This window comes from Suncus etruscus, chromosome 2 (assembly GCF_024139225.1).
Source record: "Suncus etruscus isolate mSunEtr1 chromosome 2, mSunEtr1.pri.cur, whole genome shotgun sequence".
NCBI lineage: Eukaryota > Metazoa > Chordata > Mammalia > Eulipotyphla > Soricidae > Suncus > Suncus etruscus.
In genome coordinates this window covers 17,663,285-17,682,603 of record NC_064849.1, presented here as the reverse complement: position 1 = coordinate 17,682,603, position 19,319 = coordinate 17,663,285, and the positions used below count along the sequence as shown (strand labels likewise).

General features: G+C 34.7%; 1 protein-coding gene across 1 annotated transcript in view; it reads right to left on the bottom strand.

The window, feature by feature from the left end:
- UNC13C (unc-13 homolog C) overlaps window positions 1–19,319 on the bottom strand; it is a 278,305-nt gene that overhangs the window by 32,149 nt on the left and 226,837 nt on the right. Inside the window, exons 22-25 of the mRNA XM_049768904.1 lie at window positions 13,581–13,730; window positions 10,596–10,719; window positions 9,829–9,885; window positions 5,620–5,700 (exon numbers count right to left, since the gene is read on the bottom strand). Of these exons, the coding sequence (XP_049624861.1) occupies window positions 5,620–5,700; window positions 9,829–9,885; window positions 10,596–10,719; window positions 13,581–13,730 (412 nt within the window). The remainder of the gene's footprint in view (window positions 1–5,619; window positions 5,701–9,828; window positions 9,886–10,595; window positions 10,720–13,580; window positions 13,731–19,319) is intronic.

Here is a 19,319-nt window from a genome sequence, read left to right as displayed (position 1 = left end):
CCGAGGTTACGTATTTGTGGTTGGGTTTCAGTCATAAAATGTACACCATCCTTCACCAGTGCAACTTTCCTGCCACCAATGTCCCCCATTTCCCTCCCCTCTGCTTATCTTCAGGACAAGCATTCTGCTTCTCTCTCTCACTATCATTGTCATGGTTCTTGTCAGTGCGGTTAGTTCTCTAACTGACTCACTGCCTTTTGTGACAAGCTTCATGTCATGGTTTGGTCCTCCTGGCCTTCATCTCTTTTGTTTCTGTATCTTATTACCATACTGTCTTATTTTTCTTATATCCCACTTATGAGTGGGACTATTCTATGTCTATCCATCTTCCTCTGACTCATTTCATTTCATTCATAATAATATCCAAGTACATACATGTCTAGGCAAATTTTATGACTTCACTTTTCCTTATTATAGAAGTTTTCTATACTGTGTTCTGAACCAGGGATACTGTTTCTCTTCCAACAGGATATAAGGACCTATAGTTATTGTATGCTCTTTGATTTTTAGAAACTGTAATCATTGTTGACTCTAAAAGAGCCCCTAAGAAAATAGACAGTGTTTCTTTACATTGCTGAGGTTTGAATTTGCATAACTTGAATCATCTTGCTCTGCCTCTCATGTGAAGGAGGAAATAATGGAGGGTACCAAGACCAAACAATTGTATGATCACTGAGTAGTAGTAAAAATGATCAGACTTCAACACCAAATTCAAAGCCAATGACAAAAGAATCGATACCTAATCTACAACAAGCTAGACACAGAGGAAATCACTTATACTAGCACCCCGGGGTGTAAGGGAAGGGGATATGACTTGTAAGGTGGAAGGAGGACAACTTTGTTGTTGGGAATCCCCTGTTTTAATGTTAATATGTTCCTAAAATATTACTGTGAAAGATATGTAATTCACTTTGGTCAAAATAAAATTATTCTTATAGAAAAAAAGTGAATTATTTGTGAAGAAAGGAGAACCCTGATTCTTTAAAAATTTCACTATCTTTCTTCTGAGGACCCTGAGGACCTGAAGGGAACTCTCTCCTGTGCTCTTCTGTCTTTTCTGAATTCTTGAAGCTCTCCTTAGAGGCCTGGGAAGCGAACCCCCTAGAAAACTGTCACCTAGAGGCCCCAGAAGAGTGCATTTTACTTCGCAGCCGCACACTCTTTCTAACCAATAAACCCCACCACAACACACTGAAAAAAAATCAACTACAGGCTTGACAATGAGGAAACCTCTTAGGCAAACACCATGCACAGAGAATGGAGATGATAGCTTGATAGCTCGGATGACCCCCAAAATTCCAACCATCTGATTAACCTCTCGGATAAGGAACTTAGAATAGAAGTATGGATGATGTTCTTAGAACTCAAAGAAAGCATAGATCGGTCTGAACAGAACACAAAGAGAGAAATCAGAAAACTCAAAACTGAAATAACAGATCTGAAAAACATGGTAGCTCAACTGAAAAACTCAGTGAATAGCATCTCCAGCAGGTTAACAGCAGCTGAGGACAGAATCAACGTGCTGGAAAATCAGATGCAGAAAATCTCAACACAGCAGAAGAAATTGGAAAAGAACCTTAAGACAAGCTATCAGGCAATAAAAAAAGTTCTCAAGGAATGTGAACAGATGAAAATAGAAGTCTTTGATAAAAAAAGGAAATCAAAACTTTTTGGGAAACAAATGATAATGAAGACACAAACTGCCAGAACCTATGGGACACAGTAAAAGCGGTTCTGAGAGGAAAATTTATAGCTTTGCAAGCACACATCAGGTAGAAAGAAGGGGCATACCTGAATAATTTAATGATGCAGTTCATAAAATTAGAAAATGTCCAACAAAAGGAACCAAAAATAGGGAGACAGAAGGAAATAACAAAGCTGAAAGCAGAAATCAATGAAGTGGAAACTCAAAAAACAATCCAAAAGATCAACGAAAGCAGAAGTTGGTTCTTTAAAAAAATACACAAGATTTAGATAGACCACTGGCAAAATTCACAAAGAAAGAGAGAGTAACCTGATAACCTGTATTTGAAAGAAAAAGGAAGAGATCATGACAGATATTGCAGAGATCCAAAGGATAATCAGAGACTACTTTGAGAAACTTTATGCTACTAAACATAGAAGAAATGGATAAATTTTTGGACACTTATAACCTTCCACAGTTAAGTAAGGAGGATGTAGCATATCTAAACATCCCCATTACTACTGAGGAAATTGAAACTGTAATCAAACATCTGCCCAAAAAGAAAATCCCAGGCCCAGATGGATTTCCTAATGAATTTTTTTACACCTTTTAAGAGGAGATACTACCAATCCTAGCCAGGCTCTTCCATAAAATTGAAAAAACAGGAATACTCCCAAACAGCTTTTATGAAGCCAACATCACCTTGATACCAAAACCAGACAGAGATGCTGCCAAAAACGAAAATTACAGACCAATATCCCTGATGAATGAAGATGCAAAGATCTTCAACAAAATCCTGGCAAATAGGATCCAATGCATCATCAAGAAGATCATACACTACGATCAAGTAGGTTTCATCCCAGGAATGCAAGGATGGTTTAACATCCATTAATCTATCAACATCATACACAACATCAACAACAAGAAAAATAAAAATCACATGATCATATCAATAGACGCAGAGAAAGCATGGTCCAACACCCATTCTTGATCAAAACTCTCAGCAAGATGGGAATGAAAGGAACCTTTCTCAATCTAGTTGAAGCCATCTACCACAAGCCAATGGCAAATATTATCCTCAATGGAGAAAAACTAAAAGACTTTCCTCTAAATTCTGGTACAAGACAAGGCTGTCCGCTCTCACCACTCCTCTTCAACAAAGTACTGGAAGTACTTGCTATAGTGATCAGGTTAGAAAAAATATATCAAGGGAATCCAGATAGGAAAAGAAGAAGTCAAGCTCTCACTGTTTGCAGATGACATGATACTCTACTTAGAAAACCCTAAAGACTCTACCAAAAAGCTTCTAGAAAATATATATTCATATAGCAAGGTGGCAGGCTACAAAATTAACACACAGAAATCAATGGCCTTTCTATACACCAATAATGATAGGGAAGAGATGTACGTTAAGAAGGCAATCACATTCACATTAGTGCCACACAAACTCAAATATCTTGGAGTCAACTTGACCAAAGATGTGAAGGACCTATACAAAGAAAACTACAAAGCCCTGCTCCAAGAAATAAGAGAAGACACATGGAAATGGAAACACATACCCTGCTCATAGATTGGCAGGATTAATATCATTAAAATGGCAACACTTCCCAAAGCATTATACAGATTTAATGCGATCCCTAAATGCACCCATGACATGCTTCAAAGAAGTGGATCAAACACTTATGAAGTTCATCTGGAACAATAAACACCCTCGTGTTAGGGTGACCATATAGGACATCAGGGGATTAAACCAAGGTCCATTCTAGGTTAGTGCATTCAAGCACACATTCTACCTCTGCACCACTGATTTGGCCCTTGTATTTATACTTTTTAAAATAAAAACTCAGTTTAATGTTTGAGAGAACTTATCAAAGATTTGAATCAGAAAAAAATAGTAAGAAAAGAAAGAAAAAAATACAAAGCCCATAGATGTGATTATAAACAATAACTTTTTTTGAAAAAGAGGCCTGTTGGACTTGAAAAAGGAGCTAGGTTTTTAATTTTATTAACTGCCATTGTCTATTTTTGTAGATTCCAATTTTTGTCCTCTCTTAAACTCAGACATTGGCATAATAAAACTGATGGAGGGTTGCATTTGTATTAAAATTTTTATATTTTCCCCTCCTGGTGCACTCCATATTTCTTATTAGTATTCACAAGCATTTTGCTATATGTAGCCATTAGAGTTGCTATTATTCTAAAGGTTAATCATTTATTATTCATATTTATGAAAATTATTTTGAAAAATATTCTTATTTTATTATATCCATTTCTAATCTATTTTATTCAAACATATCTTTGCAAAATGTTCATACTTTCAGAAAATACTATTGTTAGAAACTCCACTATAGAAATCTCACTGTCTAAATTTATACTCCCTAGTTGAAACATATTTCAAAGAATTATCATCTCAAAACTTTAATTTTTCAGGTCTTTGACAATAAGGTAGCAAAGGATGGCAACATTCAATGCTGAAACTCTAAGACAAATACTATAAAGAGAAAATTTCTAATTTTTACACATGCAGTAGTGTTTTCATGAATACTGTTGAAATCTTCTTTCTCTATAATGAAGATATTCTTTTCTCTTGGAAAAGACATGTTTTCCCTAACTATAATGTGGACATTGTTTTAGCTTAGGAGACTATATATATATTATTTTTTTATTTTTGGGCCACACCCATTTGATGCTCAGGCATTACTCCTGGCTAAGCATTCAGAAATTGCCCCTGGCTTGGGGGGACCATATGGGACGCTGGGGGATGGGACCATGGTTCTTCCTTGGCTAGCACTTGCAAGGCAGACACCTTACCTCTAGCACCACCTCACTGGCTCCAGGAGACTATATTTTATCTTTGATAAACATATATGCATATTTATACAAACATAATATAATGTTTGTATAAAAATTTACGTATTTATATAAAATATAAGGAGTTATGTGTAAAAGAAGTCTCGTAAGGGGCTGAAACTGAATTTAATATGGCAAGTTGGGCACTTGCCTTCCAAGCACTCAAATTTGATTTTTTCCCAGCACCACATTTGGTTCCAGGAGTGATCCCTGAGAAAAGAGCCAGAAATAAGTCCTAAGCACTTCCAGTTGTGGCACAAACAAACAAACAAACAAACAAAAACAGACGCCTCCTAAGTTGCATTTTGTGCTCTGCCCATATTTATCCTATACTAAATAACTTTCGGATATAAAAAAAAAGCAATGCACAGAGCACACTTCTGTTGAGTTTTCAGCAGAAAATTATATGATTGTACTTACAATAGAAAAAAGGGAGATGGTGGTGGGAAGGTTGCACTGGTGAAGAGGATGTTCTTTTTTATGACTAAAATCCAACTAAAAGCATGTTTGTAATCATGGTGCTTAAACAAAGATTTATATAAAAAAAGGAAAAAAGATGGAGCACTTGAAAAACAATTCAATAAACAGACAATACAAAAAGATTTTGTTTTTAATTTTTGGGCCAGACCCGGTGACACTCAAGGGTAATTACCTCTGGCTATGCCCTCAGAAATCGCTCCTGGCTTGGGGGACCATATGGGATGAAGGAGGATCTAACCGAGGTCCGTCCTAGGCTAGACGCAAGGCAGACACTTTACTGCTTTGAGTCACCTCTCCGGCCCCACAAAAAGGTATTTTTTTTTTAACTTGATGTTCTCAAAGACATGTTTGTAATTGTTCTTTGTACACACAACTTTATTTTTGTAAACACTTCAGAACCTAGGTTTTATGCACAATTTCTGAAGAGAAAAGGAAGCAAATATAAGAGCAGAGTTAAATGGCTTTAATAGCAGATGAGGCAGGTAACTCTGATATCTCCACAACCATTTAGTGAATCCATACACACCAGAGGTGTGTACCAGACATATCTTCCTTTAAGCATACATACAAAACTCTGGATATACAGCCAGGGAAATTGAACCTACCTTAATGGTAGCCAGTACCACCTCCATTATAGCACACTGCCTGGGTGTCAGACCCTTAGCATCCTCTCCAATCATATGTTCCTGGAAAACAAGGTAATATTTTTTTGCAAAGTAATCCATTCACGTTTTTTAGCAAAAACCAGCCACAAAATCCTCATCAACAAGCATCCTATTTGAAACATTTTCTTCATGTAGAAATATTTATATGATTATTTTGCTTACTGTTTACATGAAAAGTAATATTTTGATGGGAAATGGCTTTATACTATACTTACACATTAATATTAGGAAAAAAGAGAAAAACCTGTAATATGTACTCAAGTTTATTTTTATTGATTAAAATATTTTATGATGGTTTTTCTTTATTGTTTGCTGTACAGTGTTTCAATCCATCACTCAAAACTTAAATATGAAATAATGAAAAACTCTGAAGCTGTATCAATAGTAGAAATTTGTCTATAAAATTACTGAAAATGTTTACGCTCCTGTGTCCCAAATCAATAGTATCTCCCTAGGGCTGCCATCACCCTAATCTGACAATGTACAGTAGATTGACAATATCATCCTCATTTACAATACCCCATAGATTGAGTGCTAGATTTATTATAGGTGATTCAAATACACAGATCAATTAAAAAGAATCTTTCTGAATTTCAGAATCTGTCTGAATCTTGATTTCTAATCTCTGTAAGTGGCTAAGTATAAATTAAAGAAAAAACCTACATGAGTAGATATGGTTTGGTTACATTGCTTTTGGTCGGTAATAAAAATTTTCCTCTATTCATACAAAGCACAGTTTCACACCAGCACATATGGCTTAGCTGGTGAAACATGAGTGCTAACTCTCTGTTATTTGTTCCCTTAGCTGTGAATTTTGTGCAGTGTACAAATCGTGCTATTATATTCAGTGGCTGATATATTTCTTTCAGGCTTCGTTTTCTTGGACACGTTCCTTAGTAGATGCTGTAATTTTTTTTGAAGATAATCAAATGCTAGGTTCTGCAACCTTTCACTTCCTCTCCTGGCAATTATCACCTACTAGAAGCTCAATATACTTTTGGTAACCGAATTGCATTTCTTTTAATAATCTTGTAGGGTGTAGTACTTGAATGGAATAGTACTTCCTTGAATATTGCTGAAAATATGCCAAAATGTTTAATGAATCTGTGGTCCATACTCCTGAATAATGCAGAAATTATAACTAAAACATACAAGTTCATCTGATTTTTTGTAAAAAAAAAAACCCAGAAATGTCAAATACTTATTAATTTCCAAGACAGTGAGAAATGTTCACCAAATTACAGAGGGAAATGCTCTAAGGAAAGAAAATATAAATATTTTGTGTTAAATTTCTTGCTTCATCAATCTTTACTTGCATCAAAGCATGGTAAAAATTATTTTAAATAGATGTTAATAAATAAATAACATATGGCTCTGTCAAAAATTATAATTATAGATGAATGTAATTTTCTAGGATTATAACAACTCATTCAAGTATGGAGGTCTCAAAAATGAGTTAATGCTTTTTCAAATAAAAAATCTAGAGGTATTATTGGTTACCATATTCTATTATCCAACTTATTTTATGACAAAATATGATAGCATCACATAGCAATAAATTAGGCATATAAAATTAATATATAAATATATAATATATAAATATATAGATAATATATATAATATAATAATACTGAGATCTATTGCTGTATAATTTAAAATTTAATTGATTAAAATGTAAAGATTTTTAAAAAATCAGTCTGGTAAAAGAAAAATATTCTTATATTAATTTTACTAAACTTGTGTAACAAGACTCAAATTTTAGTTCTTCAGATGATTTCAATGTTTCTGTATAAACATTTAGTTATACTTCATTTTTATTTATTATAATCTAGGAAACATTGAAGAAATTTTTAATAGAAAATAGTAAAGTATTATGTTTTGTGTGGACTCATGTTTATTACTTCACTTGCATATAGTCATAAGATTCAGAGTTCATAAAATTTAAACAGGATTGACAGAACACTAGTTTCACACATAGGTATTGAATAAATTCAAATAATGTTTGTTATTAGTTGAGTGATAATGAAAGACTCTGGAATGATAACTCTTCATATGAGCCAGTATAGCGTCATTGGACCTTGTTGAAATTCCTTGCACTAAATTTTTTTTTTTTTAACAAGCCTTAGGTTTCAAAGGATGTTAGATCCAGAGCAAAGTCAATATGATGAGAGGTTTATAACTGCAATGTATCAAAGAAAGAACAGAGTTCAGAGTGTGAGTTAAATGGGTTTTGTAACACTGTTTGAATTCTTAATCAAGCAATAAGGGAAACCTGTTATACCAGGACTATAAAATTATATGTAGCAATAAATTATATGTAGCAATAAATAACAAAACTGCTTGATTAATGTTTGTCTTGGCCTTCTATCACTTGAAAGAAAAATTGTTCTAGCTTCTCTATCATTTCAGCTCAGAAAACTGAAGCATGATATTGCGTTTTTCCCAAAATCACAGAGATTCTAGGTGCGTTAGTTGGAACTCTTTTTTTGCAATAAAACTTTAAGCATCCTCACTTTTATGGTTTTATATAGGAAATAATAGCACACTATATTCTCATTTTTCAATCAGGAACAAGAATTTCTGGAGAATTAATATAAGGGTAAAAACAAAATTTGCAAGAAAACTAAGATCTGAAATAGTAGTTTGGCAGTGACATCTATCTTTTACTCTGCTCCCTTCACACTGAAATCAATAACATATGTAAGAAACAATTCTTATTAAGTAATGTAATGTAATTAAGTGATGCAGTTAAATGAATACCATTTTTGTGTTTTATACACAAAAATCTCAGCAATCTAGTATGTAAAAGGGTGACGCATTCTTTGTAATTAACACAAAAAACTATGTATTTATGCTCTCATGTATCCTCACACTCCCTAGTAGCATAAAATGTTCTGCATTTTACAAATAGCAAATCTAAATATTAGGGAGCCTAAATCCTATAGCTTTGTTGGAGCAGTTGAGATAAGATTTTTTAAACTAAGATTTTCTTTTTTTTTTTGGTTTTTGGGTCACACCCGGCGGTGCTCAGGGGTTACTCCTGGCTGTCTGCTCAGAAATAGCTCCTGGCAGGTTCGGGGGACCATATGGGACACCGGGATTCGAACCAACCACCTTTGGTCCTGGATAGGCTGCTTGCCAGGCAAACGCCGCTGTGCTATCTCTCTGGGCCCAAACTAAGATTTTCTGTTTCTGTCACCTGCTCTCATTCAGTAGTATATTCAAATAGCTGAATGGAAAAAAAACCATGTATTTTTTAATATTTTATTTAAACACCTTGATTACATACATGATTGTGTTTGGGTTTCAGTCATGTAAAGAACACCACCCATCACCAGTGCAACATTCCCATCACCAATGTCCCAAATTATATTTTTGATATAGGTACAGTGTAGTTCACTAATGAGTAAATTGGCAGATAATATTTAACATATATCTGTATTAAATATTCTTCAAATTCTAAGATGAAGAATATCCTAACATTGAACAACACTGCTAAACCTGAGAACAGTATACTAAGTGAAATATTCCAGTCATAAAATATTTTGAAGAGTCAAGTTTCTTTGAGATAGGAACAAATCTTGGGCTTCCATGTTCAAAAACAAAATAGCAAATAAGTTTAGTGTTACTCAGCAAACCAGTCTATATATAATAAATGTTGAATATATTGATATTTTTAAGAATGACTTTGATGACTTTCATTGTTTCTCATTAGTCTTCTTATTTTGTTCAAAACGGCTCTCCATTATTATTGCTTTTCTATTAAGTGTTCATTTTTGCCTTCATTTTTGCCTTCATTTATACAAAGCCTACTTGGTATATAAAATGTTCTCTACTTTTTTCACAAAATACTAATACTGGATGTTAAAATTCAAAGTAAAAAAAAGTCATTTGCCCTAGTCTAGAAAACATCAGAGATTTGAAGTAAAACAAATAAAGTACAATTCAGTCATTAAACTTTTATCTGTTTTATCCTTAATCAGATTATGTGATCTTTAACCCACACTTCCATTGTACATTCCATATTGCCATATATATGGAATACATATACATAAAATGCTATACTAGGTAATAAAGGGTGGTTTCTTACAAACTTGCAGTTAGTGCATTTTTTCTTTGAATAAGGAAATTTTAAAATATTTTCATTACCTTCAGTTTGGATAATTGGCCAAGATCTTTAGCTGCTATGAAAATCATCTGGGGTCCCTGAAAACACATGAGAACCTTATAAATTCTGGGATCTCAAAAAAAACATACATAAATAGTTTCATGTTATCAAAATAAGGCATGCTAGTGATGATAACTATCACTTGTATTAGTGTTTTATTAAGGAAATGGAAGATAATTTTAAGATCTTAGAAATGCTAGTTTGAAGATAAATTAGACTTAATACTATAGAAATAGTAATATACATCACTAAACTCTTTTAAGTTGTGCTAGCACATAAAAATTAAAATAAGAAAACTTTTACATAATAGTCACAGCTCAACATTATCCAAACATTTGTGACATAAAAATCTGCATCTATAATTTCATTATGTGGTGAACTGTGGCATCAGAAATTGAATATACAATCATAGTGATAAATCAAGTGGGAGATAAAATGAAATGAGATTTAGAAATATGAAAAAAATATGAGCAACATCAGGCTCTATTAATCATCAGAACACTAATAGTTCTAGAAGGAATAAAAAGAGAATAGTATAAAGATATTTTTAAAAATAAGTTTGGGATTTTCCCAAATTGAGGTGAAAAATAAAGGTATCTAGAGAGCTGAGAGAACATCCAAATATCTGAATCCAAAACAATGTACCCATTGTTTGAACATTGATTACATGCATTTATTTAAATAAAACACTATTTTGAAAGTCTAACTAAACTTTAGTTTTAGCGTATATTTAATAGCAAATACTTACTGTTTGGTCTGTCAGAGGTGGAAGAACAATTTGCTTTTCTATTTTGTTAAGGACCAGTTTCCACAGCTCTTTCAAAACTCGCTTTAGAACTGTTTTCTCACAGATTTTTGCTGAGAGGCTTAATCTTAAATAAAACATAAAAGCAGTTGTAAATCTCACATAAGGGATACATTTATTTACTGATGAAAAATTTAAATGTTCAGCACGCAGTTTCCAGCACTTCAATAGGCTTTTAAGAGCTAAATTTAAATTATAGAAAAAGTACACAGTTTCCTGCATACTTTGATATGCCTGTATGTATTTCATCATATTATGTGATAATCTCTTATTTGATAGAACATAAATTCAGAGGATTTCTTTTCTTCAATCATTCCCAAAATCGACATCAAAGCCCCACTGTACATGACTTCAATTGCATTATTGCTTGAACATACTACACGCTGCATGTTCATGACAGGTTAAGCATCAAGCAACTACATTTTTGTTTCTGCCTCAGATTGGATTAACATGAGCACATGAAAAGAAGGTGGATAATAAAACTTTATGGAATAACTAGAGTCTGTTATACTGTTTCTAAGTATTACTGAGATATAATAAAAATATATACCCTCATTTACTTATTCGCTGTTTACTTAAACTTTATTATAGTTTAGATAATATTATTAAAATAGAGTTTAAATTCATGGCATTAATTTACAAAGCTACTACCACCAAAGTGTTCATGATCTTTCATTTTTCCTCAATGTCACTTTTGGTTTGACTTTTGCTCTTTGCACCCATATCTCCATTTTTGCTAATTGACAATTATGACTTTGGTGCAACTATTCCTGCTCTTAGCCACCACACATATGATCCAGACCTTCTATCTATGTTCCTCTTTAACTTTTAGTTAAATTATTTGATTCCTTCACCAAAGAATCTAGATCAGAGGACATTCTCATCAACAATTAATGAGGGCTCCTTTATGTCACACTTATTTCCAGTTTTACATATCTCTATCTCTGTCTCTTATTTCTATCTCTATCTATATTATGTGTATCTACACATATTAATCAGACATGTCACTAGATATATAGAAGACCCTAAAATGTAACTAAAAGTAGAAACAATAAATCAGCAAAGTAGCAGTCTATATAATTACTACACAACCACAACGACCTGCTTACAGGACAGGGCTCCCTGCATTGCCCTTTGATTGTGAGGTGAAACGAGAGGATGCTCCACATCCTGACTTCAATGTAGGATATGCAGATTCCAGGATCTTTAATACAGAAACATGATACCAACAACAGAGACTGTGTGAAAAATAAAAGTGTGTTGGCACTACAGACAATGTCTTGGATTGGATGATCTAGCTTGCCTGGAGCTTAGAGAGTTGGTCTTGTGCCAGGAAACTTCAGGGGTCAGGTCTCTTTGTATTTAGGCCAAGGTTATTTCTTTCCATGTCCCTCATATTTTGATGGGCCTATGCAAACAACAATTGCTACTCTAACACCATTTTTACTGTGCTCCTTTGACTCTAATCCTTAAAAAGAACCCACTTAAAATTTGAGGTTAACTTAAGCTAATATGCATGTATATGGAAATGTAAAAAAATACTATGCCTGTAATGTTTAAGGAGTTATGTAAGTTTTATGGCTTTAGATTGCCTGGTATGCTGTTAAGAAATATTATAATGTGTTACAATCTGGGGACTTGAGGGACAAAGTAATTGTACATGGATTCTGTCTTATTTATCTTAATGTTCTTTGGTTCTTTGGCTGAAATTGCAAAGTTAAGATATCAGCAAGGGGACTTCTGAGAATTATGTTATGGGTGATTGTCCTTCCACTGTAACTTTACCTTGTCCTCTTTCTTTGCATCCTTGTTCTCATAATTAAAAATAAAAAAAATATAAAAAAAAGAGTGAAAAGTGCAGTTAGAGTAATAACTACACTGAGAACTATCATAACAATGTGAATGAATGAGGGAGTAGAAAGCCTAAGAGTACAGGCAGGGGTAGGGTGGGGAGGACGGAGATTTGGGACATTGGTGATGGGAATGTTGAATTGGTGAAGGGGGGTGTTCTTTACATGACTGAAACCCAACTACAATCATATTTGTAATCAAGATGTTTAAATAAAAATATTAATGAAAAAAATTACTACACAAAATTCTGCTGTACTTTATGCAAATATTTCACTAAAAAAGGTCAAAATAAAAACATTTACTTAATTAAAAAATGTGTCTCCAAACTACCTCAGAATTAATTTAATAGAAAACATAAAAAAAAAAACAAAAAAAATTAAGGTGTGAAAAAACACTGTTAGCCATTTATAAAAGAAATAAATGAAGACACCAGTAAGTGAAAATATTCTATGTTTGTGAATTGAAAGAGTGAAAATTGTCAACATGTCTATCCTACCCAAAGAACATTATACAGATCTATTGTTATTCCCATCAATTCTTTATGGCATTCTTCAAGTTTTATTACTGAACTATTTTAATGGAACTGTCCTGTCCCACTAATTTAGAATCCACTTTTTTCCAAGGGTAGCACATTGAGGGGTTAATTCTGCTATGGATATAGATGTACCTTCAACATGTAAACACTGAAGGTTGAATGAGGGTAGTGATCCTACTTGCATCTGAGTTATATGAACTTTACTCAGATTTTTCTTTTAATTTTCTCCTTTAACAGCATTCTGATATGAAGTCAAATATTCTAGATGCAGCTCAGGTTTTCAAACATCAAGGAAGATTAAAAACAAATTACATAATCTGAGGAACAAATTTCCTCCTACCTCAAATTAAATAATTTAATTACTGATATTTATATACTTTTTCTAATTTTTTTCCTTAGCATCAATGTCTTTTACCCAGTGAGCAATAAACTATTATATACATTTATTGAGAACTCTCTTAAAATATCTTTCTTCATAAGATAAAAGAATTTTGGTTTTGAACTCAAATCAAATTCGGGAAAGGATTCAAGAGAAAACTTACGTTTTGTCTAAGAAGTCCATAAGAGGTCTTAAAACGATCTCTGCATCCATTGCTGCACTGTTCTTGTTAGATGCAGTGTTTCCATTTGTTCTCATTTGGTTTAGTTCAAAGTTCATCTGCTTTATACATTCTTCAATGATTAGCTGGAAACTGAAAACAAGGAATGTAAGTTCTGACATAAAAGCAAACATGTGTGCCTCTTCTAATTATAAATTTCTAATTCAATCCTGAGCGATTTGATTGTTTCAAATAGTACACATATTTTTGATCATTAGCGTTTAGAATTACTTTTAAGCCTCTATTTTGCAACGGAGGCTTACTCAGAACCCATATGCATGAAGCCTATCTATAAGAAATACTCTCCAAGTTAAATATATTAGAGTGCACTTAAATCTTCACTGTCTCGTAATAGTATTAGCTGAAATATTCTTCTGAGTATTGAATGCAGAAACAATTGATCTTTAAGGATTCTTAGCATATGTGTCCTTCACTTAGTTCTGCATACTCTTAGTTTTTCTCAGCACTGGTTACTCTTCTCAACAGATTGTAAATATTGGAGTAGAGTTGCCAAGTCGCAAATGAAAACTATACCCAGGTAATTTGAATTTCAAAATGATAATTTTTAGTGTAACTAGTATTTTAGTATTAGTATGTCCAGTAAAATATATTGAACATATTTATGCTGAATTTATCCATTGTTTATCTTTTTTTAAGTTGATTGATTAATTGATTGGTTGTTGGACCACACCCAGTGGTCCTCAGGGGTCACTCCTGAAATCATCCTCGGCAGGCTGGGGGATCATATGGGTGCTGGGAATCTAATCAGATCCCTCCCGGGTGGGCCGCATGCAAAGCAACTGCCCAACTGCTGTGCTATCTCTCTGGCCCTGTTTATCTTAAATTAAAATTTAGGGGGTCACATCCTGTGGCGCTCAGGGGTTACTCCTGGCTCTGGGCTCAAAAGTCACTCATGACAGGCTCAGGGACCCTATAAAAGATCGGGAATTGAACTCAGGTCTGTCGGGTCAGCAACATGCAAGGCAAACACCCTACTGCTGTGCTATCACGAAGCACAGAAATTGACATTATAAAGTATTCAGATGAAAATACTAAGGATATTTCTTTAGAAACCCATTTAACTCATTAGAATGGCAAGATAATGGGTGTGAATAAGAGATGTGTTATTTATTTATTCGTGTAGGCAGTTTTCTCAGAAACTCATGGAGCAGATAAATAGGCAGGATGCTTAACACAGAATCCAAGGATTTGGTTGTTTCTTGGTCAATCCCTGCAGTACTAAGGAACACCAGTATTACATTTTGTGCTTTCAGTACCAACTAAAATCATTTCTGGCCTCTGTTCAATCTCCTAAACTAGTGTCATTTTCTTTCTATCAGGAATGAGGAAAAATTCAGACTTTAAAATTAGGTTATAACAATGATTTATATATACATATATATGGACATTTTATGGTTATGGGTATTACAGTTATGTCTTCAACTCATTTCTAGTTCATTATTATGAATGTCCAATTGTATCTGTACAATTTATTATAGGGTCTATTATGTTTTTCTATTGAATATTCTTGGTTCCCTGTTAAATGTTAGCTGGCCATTCTGAGTTTATTTCTGATCTTTCAAATATGTTCCATCGATCTATTTGTCTGTTTGCAGGACAGTGTCAAACTATTTTGTTTAATATGTAATGCAGTTTTAAATTAGAAAGTATAAAGCCTGCAGCTTAATTCTTCTCTTAATATTCTTTTAGCTATTTGGAGTATAAATCTGAGGGTTTAATTTTATTTCTATAAAAATGCCACTGACTTTTGATAAGGTTTATTGCATTAATCTATAGCTTTCATATAAAATAGTTTATATATGGTTTTAAATTTAAAATATTAATTCAACCAATAAAATAACAATGGATGTCTTTCCATTTATTTGTACCTTTGTAATTGGTACAATTTGTATTTGAGTCCTTTTATAATTAGTATTGGTAGTTGATTCCTCGAGAATTTTTTTTTTTGGTATGAAAGTTTCTGGCTTATGTCTGCATTTTTTTTTGTTATTGTTTCATCTTATTTTGTGGCTAGACTTAGTGGGTCTCACAAGTTATTCTTGGCTCTTAGAAGACTCAGAAATTACTCCTAATAGTTCTCAGTGGTACACTGAAATATAATCCTGGTCAGCTGCATGAAAGGCAAGTGGTCTATCCACTGTACTATCTCTCCAGCTCTGTTTGTCTGCATTTTTATTTATTCATTAAATTTATTTATTCATTAAATTCTCTTTTTAAAGACCCAGATTGAGATGAAGCAAAATGTCTGGCTATTGATTTTATACAATTGACTATATATTAAGAACAAAGTGTCAGCTGAGAAAACTCAGATTTGGTCTAAGGAACCTGTCTTTGGTGCTTCTTATTAGGTGGGGATTATGAAAGAGGGTAGCAATAGGGGTGATGGAAAAGGTATGAAGTGGATAGTTTTAGTGGTGGTATGTGTATATATGGGGTATTTAGTGCTCACTCATTAGTGGGAATTTAGGCAAATAGGAAGGTGAACAATATTAGAAATCTTGAATTTACCAGGAGGTGGGAAAGGTTGCACTGGTAAAGTGGGGGTGTGTGTGTTCTTTTTCTTATAACTGAAACTCAATTACAAACACACTTGTAGTCATGGTGATTAAATAAATATATTATTAAAAATAATATTGAAATAATAATAAACTTCCTTTTTTTAAAAAAAAATAAGCATGTATTTTAAAATCACAGTGTATTGAGGAAGAGATATATTCAGCAGAAAGTGTGGTACAAAATTCCCAAAATATGTAGCAAAACTCCTATAACAAAACACTTGGCAAACATCCACCAGAGACCATCTCTGTGCATGATATCAGGTTTATGGAGGAAACTTTTTTGTAAATGTACATGAGAAATAATTTTGGTATAAATCCATGTGAACCACTTTGTATATGGAATATGTTACATATAGCAGTGTTCAGAGATCATATTGGGCTGTCTCTGTCCTAGATTTAGCCAACAAAATTACCCTACAACATAATGCATATTTATTTCAGGTTAAAAATAACACTTGCGAGTCAGGCAGGAGGAGGTTTGGCAGGCCCACGCCATGCCGGAGGCCTGCTTGGCCAGGCCTAGGGGGGGTGCGGGATTTGGGTAACCCCAGCACCCCTCTGCCGCCTTGCTCCAGATCTCCAGGGCTTCCCCGGGCCACACCCCTGGGCAAGCCGGTGAGTTGGGTCCCTTGGTGGAGCTTGAAGGACCCTAGGCCTTCCCCCACTATCCATGCGGCTCCTTAGGGAGGGTCTGGGTGGGGCTCTGAACTTCTGTTCTCCCAGCTTCTTGAAGGATCTCTCCTTCCTGGGAGCCGGGAGTCAGGCAGGAGGAGGTTTGGCAGGCCCACGCCATGCCGGAGGCCTGCTTGGCCAGGCCTAGGGGGAGTGCGGGATTTGGGTAACCCCAGCACCCCTCTGCCGCCTTGCTCCAGATCTCCAGGGCTTCCCCGGGCCACACCCCTGGGCAAGCCGGTGAGTTGGGTCCCTTGGTGGAGCTTGAAGGACCCTAGGCCTTCCCCCACTATCCATGCGGCTCCTTAGGGAGGGTCTGGGTGGGGCTCTGAACTTCTGTTCTCCCAGCTTCTTGAAGGATCTCTCCTTCCTGGGAGCCGGGAGTCTAGCAGGAGGAGGTTTGGCTGGCACTGGTAATCTCTGTCCAGTCTACATTTTCAAAATCGCGCGGGGGCGATAGTACTCTCACAAGAAACATTAATAGTACTCACTATCATTGAATTATGTTTTTATGTATGCAGAATGTCCATTTTGTACTCTGCCCTTTTGCATACCCCTTCATAAGTTCATATTTCTCTTTAACTTCTTTAACTCCTATCATCATTACTCCTTTTTTATCCTTTCTAACTTAAGTACTCTTGAATCCTAATTCACAGACCAAAGTGGTGCCCTAGAGTTAACACCCACACAACTATTTTAAAAGGCATAAAAAGGACACATATCTTTTCAACATTTTATGGGTGTTTTCTTTGACGGCTATAACTTTTGCTAAATACTTTCTTATACAGTGATGATCCCCCCCCCCATTTTTTTTTTTATCTTCTCTTTGTGAACTGCTCAATATGGAATTTGGTGTGAAAGAATCCCTCAGTTTAATACTTATGTTTGAACCAAGTCATGGGTCTTGTTGGAAATGTTCTTATGCCCCCATATATCTGATAGCACCACGTGGCTTTATATCTTGTTTGCGTAGGCACACTGACATGGGAAAATACTATACATACCAATAAGTTCTTATCTAATAGAAATGGGAACACACAAATCTTGTAGTACAATGAGACCTTACACCCTGAACATTGACATAAAATTCCTGGCACAGGCCTCAGAAGAATGGGCATTCTCCATTTACCCCTTGATCTACAGAAGACATTTACAAAACATCCAAGGTTGTATATAACATCACCCGGAGGCATTCCTGTACCAGGGACGACCCTACAGCTGCTCTGACATCGATCTACTCAAAAGAGACATCCCTTAACACTGAGAAGACAACAAGAACAATGACCTGTTTACTGGACAGGGCTTGCTGTATTGCCCCTTTATGGTGAGGTTTGTCTATAACATCACCTGGAAGCAATCCTCTACCACGGAAGACCCTACCACTGCTCAGACATCGTCCTGCTCAAAAGAGACTTCCTTTAGCACTGAGAAGACTTAACAACAACAACAACCTGCTTATAGGACAGGGCTTCCTGCATTCCCCTTTCATGGTGAGGTGAAACGAGAAGGCACTCCTCATCATGACTTCAATGTAGGACATGCAGATTCCAGAATCTTTAATACAGAATCATGAGACCAACAACAGAGACTGTGTGATAAGTGTGTTGGCGCTACGGACAATGTCTTGGAGCGAACGATAACTTTCCTGAGGCCTAGAGCTGGTCTTATGCCAGGAAACTTCAGGGGTAGGATCTCTTTGTATTTAGGCCAAGGCTATTCCTTTCCATGCCTCTCATATTTTGGTGGGCCTATGCAAACAACAATTGCCACTCTAACACCGTTTTTACTGTGCTCCTTTGACTCTAATCCTTAAAACACACCCACTTAAAATTTGAGGTTAACTTAAGCTAATATGCATGTACATGGAAATGTAAAAAACACTATGCCTCTAATGTTTAAGGAGTTACGTAAGTTTGATGGCTTTAGATTGCCTTGTGTGCTGTTAAGAAATATTATAATGTGCTACAATCTGGGGACTTGAGGGAAAAAGTAATTGCACATGGATTCTGTTTTATTTATCTTAACTTTCTTTGGTGAAAATTCAAAGTTAAGATATCAGCAAGGGGACTTCTTCTGATAATTATGTTATGGGTGATTGTCCTTCCACTGTAACTTTACCTTATCCTCTTTCTTTGCATCTTTTGTTGTCATAATTCATAATAAAAATTATAAAAAAAAATAACACTTGCTAAAAATTAATATTGATAATTTTATTATGCACTTAATTTAAAATTCAAGGCCACCATTTTAGACTCAAATTAGAAGAAATTCAGACTAAAATTATCCAGTTTGATTTCACAGCATAATTGTTACTGATCATTAATGGACTTCTGTTCACCTGTGTTTATAATATAGACTGATTAACTGTGTGGGAAATAAATCCATAGCAACAAGAATATAAATGGATGTTCTATATAAGAAAATTGTGGCA